This window comes from Salmo salar, chromosome 02, assembly GCF_965601325.2.
Source record: "Salmo salar chromosome 02, fSalSal1, whole genome shotgun sequence".
Classification (NCBI taxonomy): domain Eukaryota; kingdom Metazoa; phylum Chordata; class Actinopteri; order Salmoniformes; family Salmonidae; genus Salmo; species Salmo salar.
In genome coordinates this window covers 60,000,001-60,006,188 of record NC_138292.1, presented here as the reverse complement: position 1 = coordinate 60,006,188, position 6,188 = coordinate 60,000,001, and the positions used below count along the sequence as shown (strand labels likewise).

The 6,188-nt window shown below is 45.4% G+C and overlaps 1 protein-coding gene across 1 annotated transcript in view; it reads left to right on the top strand.

Moving 5' to 3' along the window:
- The first annotated feature begins 301 nt into the window (after nucleotides 1-301).
- The window catches only part of LOC106586869 (neuronal vesicle trafficking-associated protein 1), a 6,381-nt gene continuing 494 nt past the window's right edge, over nucleotides 302-6,188 (top strand). Inside the window, exons 1-5 of the mRNA XM_014174597.3 lie at nucleotides 302-451; nucleotides 2,611-2,758; nucleotides 3,219-3,338; nucleotides 3,453-3,566; nucleotides 5,248-6,188. The exon at nucleotides 5,248-6,188 is cut by the window's right edge and continues 494 nt beyond it. Of these exons, the coding sequence (XP_014030072.1) occupies nucleotides 2,630-2,758; nucleotides 3,219-3,338; nucleotides 3,453-3,566; nucleotides 5,248-5,496 (612 nt within the window). The 5' untranslated portion in view covers nucleotides 302-451; nucleotides 2,611-2,629 and the 3' untranslated portion in view covers nucleotides 5,497-6,188. The remainder of the gene's footprint in view (nucleotides 452-2,610; nucleotides 2,759-3,218; nucleotides 3,339-3,452; nucleotides 3,567-5,247) is intronic.

The following is a 6,188-nucleotide window of genomic DNA, read 5'->3' as shown; positions in this document are numbered from 1 at the left end:
TGTGCATAGAACAATTTGTGGAATTCAATATTTCCCTTGTGAGAAGTATTTATAACTTCGTCAACATGTGTAAAACTGTTGATCTGACTGTGTGTGGCATACAGTAGGCATATGGACAAGGCTATGTTGGGACACTACAGCCTAACCTTTGATTTTTTTATTATAGGCCTACCCATCTAAAAACGTTTACCTTTACAGTAACATATCAGAGTTAATATGTAAAATATTCATTCCCTTTGATTTATTATTCCCAACATCTCCTAGACACATTTAATATGAGGCGCATCATAGAGGCTCCAATTTCCTCTGGAGGATGCAACCAGTACCGAATTACATGCGCAATCCTGCCGTGAATCAGACATCACCACGGTAACCGAACGGTATTCACCATTCTCTGCTTTACCCGTAAACATCCGCGACGCAACCCTACCGATCGTCATCCTCGTACGCAGTAAGTCATTTTTCTCCCTTTGTTATAGCCTATGTGGAATTTATTGTCATCGTTTGTGTGGGCAATTTTATTGATAAGGCTGCTCGCGCTGACGTGAATAGGATACCGTAGCCTACGGTATCCTATAGTCTACATCGCAAATGACATGATTCGATTGTCACAACAACAAAAACATTGCTGATGTGAAAACGACATTGGTTGCTTATGTCTTTCTATCTATTTGAGTATCAATAATGGCTGTATATTTCAAGCATATTGATACGGTTGAGAGCCCCTCGATATTAATCGAATGTGTGAAAGGGTTGTAAGCTAAAATTCACAATGGTCTAAACAATTTCAAAGATGACATTGTCATTTGCGATAATGTATCGGTGTTCAAATTAGCCTTCATAACGAATTCTTGAATGTCAATTTCTTCTTGAAATCCATTGCCCTTGTAGCCTATGCAAAGAGCATCTCGAGCAGTCTGTGCCATGACATGAGGTTATAGGTTATGTATGGTGCTTATCGAAACGTATGTTACCACATGACGTGTGATGTGAGATGAGTTTCACCAGTCATGTTCATGTCATTTCTCCGTCTTGTTTGTTTTCGGGATGTTTGCTACCTGGCAGTTGTGCTTATCAGTAGAATCTCTGCTGCAGCAAACGCAGTTTTTTTCAATGCAGCAAGTTGAGATCAGATGCCTGATTAGTGAACCCTGAAGAAAAAAGTTAACAGGTCTAGGTACTATTAGTTTATGGAATCATTATATTTTTGGGATTTGTAAGACTATGTTTTATGTTGTGTTATGTGGTTTTAGCATTTATAAAGCGTTAATACACTTCACCTCCGTAATGTACTTCCCAATCAAAATATTCAGAGAATATTGACCAAAAATATGACTAGAAAAGATGAAGGAAACTATACTGTTTGTCTGGTTATAATGCAAACCACATTCATCTAAACCTTGTTTCATTCCTTCGCTGATGGGGGAACAGATTTGACAGCTGGCTCTCAGCTCATTTTGCATTGATATAGCATCAATCAGTCATCTGAATCACCATGGCACCCACAACTCCCTCCTACAGCAGGCTGCAATCTACAGTCTGAAGATGGTGGGCTGTAGTTCTGTACAGACAACTACATTAGCCATTAAAGCCACCCACTCACTCCACAGTGCAACAATAGCTAGGCTAATGGAACCTGGAGGAAGTGTGTGTGTGTGTGTGTGTGTGTGTGTGTGTGTGTGTGTGTGTGTGTGTGTGTGTGTGTGTGTCGTGTGTGTGTGCGTGTGTGTGTGCGTGTGCGTGTGTGTGTGTGTGTGTGTGTGTGTGAGAGAGACAGAGACAGAGACAGAGAGAGAGAGAGTGTGTTTGTGTGTATGTATTCGTGCTCGTCTGTGTTCCTGCCTGTACCTGTCTGTATGATTGAACCTGCGAGGAACTGACCTTTGCCCCCTTGTTAGCATCATCGTTATGAGTCATTCACACAGCGGTACAGGATGGCGAGCTACAGAGAAGGGGGTGTTGCGTTTCACACGGCGTCAACGAGCTCAGTGGCTTTTTCACCTTGTGTTCCACATTCAGATGGTGCGCTGATCGAGGAGGAGCGGGAACAGCACAGTTAGACCAACACACACATAGGATATGAAGCAAACCCACAGCGTGTGTTCCTGTATGTAGCCCACGCAACGTCTTTACATGACTCACCTTGGAACTACAGCCAGTATGGACATAATAAACTCTATGCACATTGCCGAATGAAAGAGATACTGTAGACCTACTTGTGGAAATGGACATAATGACGATGACACACAAACCTCCCAGATAGTGCAGGACGAAGACAGTCGGGCATATCATGGCAGCCATTTGAATAAAGCTCTCGCCATCATCATCATCATCATCACCACCACTATCGTTTTAACATCATCTTCAACTTCAGCCACACAAGGAAACAGAGAGCAACTAAGTGGAATAAAACCAAGCTGCATTACCAAGTACCTTACCCTCTGCACAGTAAAGCCAAACCGAGTTGCGTTACCCAGCATCTAATCGTTCAGCACGGTTTGTATTGCGATCCAAATCGTCCAGACAGACAGTCATTGAGAAGTAGTTTGAACCCAACAGAGCTGTGTTACCCAGAATCTGATCCTCTGCACTGCTTCTTTCCCCATTCAGATCGTCCAGGCAGGCAGACATGGTGAAGCTGGGCAGTAACCTGGCTGAGAAGCTGGAGAAAGAACAGTCTATGGATGATGGCTTTGATAACATCCCCCTCATCACCCCTCTGGAGGTGAACCAGCTGCAACAGCCATACCTAGACAAGGTAACAACGTGTGTGTGCGTGTGTGTGTGTGTGAGTGTTTGTGTGTGTGCGCATGTGTGTGTGTGTGTGTGTGGCGTGCGTGTGTGTGTGCGTGTGTGTGTGTGCTCGCACGCAGCAATTATTAAACATGTTCAGTACATCCTGTCTATATAATACATTACACTACATGTCTAGACACACATCAAGCCTACATCATTTCTGAGCCTGCCATTGGTCCCTGTACTGTGCCTTGACCGAGCCTCCCTGTTATCCCAATGATTCAGAGTGCTGTGGCATCACACCACACTATCTCAGAGCCTCTTAGAATACATAGTAGATCACACACACACGCGCGCGCACACACACACACACACACACACACACACACACCCCTTACAGTTCTATTTAAGGCAGCAGCCCAGTTCCAACCCAGCGATCTGACTCGGAGTGCTCTGTGTGCTATGCTGCTGTTCATCCTCAGGTAATCGTGAAGACCACAACAGAGTATCAGCTGCAGCAGAAGAAAAAGAAGAAGTTGTACGTGCCGGGAATCAAGAAGCTGAATATAAAACTGTACAACGAGGTATCAGAGAAGGTCAAGGTAAAGTCTTATCTAGGGGCCATTAGTATGTTTACTGAAGTACTACTGGGAATGGTGATATTCATATGTGTGTGTGTGTGTGTGTGTGTGTGTGTGTGTGTGTATGTGTTCCAGCTCACAGGTTTGATCCTCATCACCCTTGGGTTCCTGGCTTGTCTTGTCCTGCTGGTCATGTACAAGGCTCTGTGGTATGATCAACTTACCTGCCCAGAGGGCTTCGTTCTCAAGGTAGGCATCACTAACACACACACACACACACACACACACACACACACACACACACACACACACACACCCTTCTATCCTAACAGCTTACGTCCCAAGGGCAAGGTAGACTACTGAAAGCATCATCATCACATACACTGCCTCCTATACCTGTCTGATTTTTTATTTAACCTTTATTTAACTAGGCAAGTCAGTTAAGAACAAATTCTTATTTGCAATGACGGCCTACACCGGCCAAACCTGGACGACGCTGGGCCAATTGTGCGCCGCCCCATTGGACTCCCAATCACGGGGGTTGTGATGCAGCCTGGCGAACCAGGGTGTCTGTAGTGATGCCTCAAGCACTGAGATGCAGTGCCTTAGACCGCTGCGCCACTCGGGGTTACATTAATTAAAATCACAGACAAGAACCAGAGGTTGTTTCTCTAGCGTTCTCTCACAGAGTCCAACAGAGGACTATTATTTAAGTTCTTATAATCGCCTTCACAAATATAGTTATCATCCAGTCCCAATGACTTACTAATACACCCTCTCCTATTGTCCGTACTTACTGTACACCTCATCTAGTACTCATACATTTTCCCACCAGAGACTTCTAAGGGATTCTCTCCCACTCTTTCTGTCTCTTCACTCTGGGAACATAAACTCATTATCTCCCTGGGACACCTCCCAGGCATCGTGTGCTCAGGCAATGCTCCACGCCTGGTACTCTCTATAAAGGCCCCCTGTCTTGAACGAGCGAGAGGGAGGCAAGGCTTTTTGGTCAGGCAGTAGATTGGGACGCCCGTGAATCAGAGAGGGGCCTTTCATTAAGGCTGAGCGTGACTAAACTGTGATTAAAGGCTGAAGACGAGAGGAGGGAGATGGGCAACGGGGCCTTCCCGGCAAAGGCTTTTGATGTAGACGGGTACAGTGTAGCTCGCAGCGTTTTTCCACGGCTAATGTGTTGTTGGAGACATGAAAAGGGGCAAGGAAAAGGAGAGTCAAACGGAGGGTGTTGTGGCGTTGTCTTCCGTTTAGCAGAGCGTAGGCAGCCAAGGTTGTTGTGAGAGGTCATTTCTCACAATACTGATGGAAGGTCAGGTAGTCTGTCAAGAAGCCTTGGATTTCCCTCAGGGGTTTGTTCAGTAGGCCGATGCTACTCAATGGAAAACGCTCTTAAGGAAAACTCACTTCAAGCTTCTCCTGTCAGAGCTTAGCAAATTGGAGGTGGCGTACCTTTCATTTATCTAAGGATGGCAACGCAGGTGTCATATCTAATGAGACGAAGCTGGCACGTCTAAGTTTGAATATGAAAAATAATTTCCCTGAAAGAACCATGCTCGCCCACACTGTGGAATAAGACGCTGTGTGACTCACTTGTAATAAGTAGTTTCAGTGAAGGGTACGGCAGTAACATGTGACTTTCCCTCATCATTTGCCGAGTCCTACCACAACCCATTATGATGACCAGAATCCCTGCTGTTCCTAACCGTAAATAGAGGCAACAGTATCATACGTCATCACTTTGCACACCCTCTTCACTGACCCTTCTGCCTCCTGGCTCCTTCCTGTCTCTTACAGGGTCGGGGGTCACTTTCTATTCACTCAATTCAGGAAGTGATTTAAAATGGAACTTTTTTTCACATCCTGAAGTAAATAATAAAATTGACACCAACCATCCTCTCTCCTCTTCCCCATGCAGCACAAGCACTGCACCCCAGCAGCAGTCCTGGAGCCCTGGTACTACACAGAGCAGCAGCAGCAGGAGGACCCAGCCGTGCCCCCCCGCTCCAGCAGTCTCTACACCGCCCTGGGTCACCTCAACCAGGACAAGAGGACCGCCGCCGGCGGCATCATCCCCGAGCTGCCCCCGTCACCATGGTTCCCCGTCATCAACGCCCTGAAGCAAGCCGAGAGGGCCAAAGAGGAGGCGAGTCGTTCGAAGGAGTGAGGGATGGAGGGATTTCCAGATGGAAAGAGTTTAGGAAGGGGTGATAAAGGTAGAAGGGAATATGGGATTTCCAAAAGGAAGAGGGGATGGAGATGGGGGGGAAAAGTGTTGTTTACTTGGGGGAGTTAACTATGAGGTATTGTGGGTAACGCTCCAAATGTCTGTTTAGGTGGCAGCGATTGTGACTCATTTGCAGTAAAAATTAATCTGCCTATGACGTTATCAGTGAGGACCACCGCCTTGTGTTATGTGTGTGCGTGCCTGTGCGAGCGAGCGAGAGAGAAAGAGAGAGGTGAGAGATGTGTGTGTGAGAAGCGTTGGAGAACTGAACATAACAAGATTCCCTGAAATTCTCACTAGATTGTCCTTATCAGACTAACATGTTTTGAGGTTTTTGAGAGTATCATTAGTAATGTGGTCTTACAAGGTTTAGTGTTATTACATTTAGATCGAACTAGACATGTTTTTTTTGTAGATTTTTACATACACAGTACTGAAATAAAACGTTTTGTTCTATTCAGGAAGCACACAGCCCACATTAATTTAGAAACCTGATTGTAAAAACCGTATTTATCATGCCTTTTTTTCCCTCGGTAGATTTTCCAGCAACTGTGAACAATTTGTGTATGAGGATTTTGGTACAATTGGGTACGAGGAACTTGTATATTTTCGGGTGGATGATAGTCAAATGG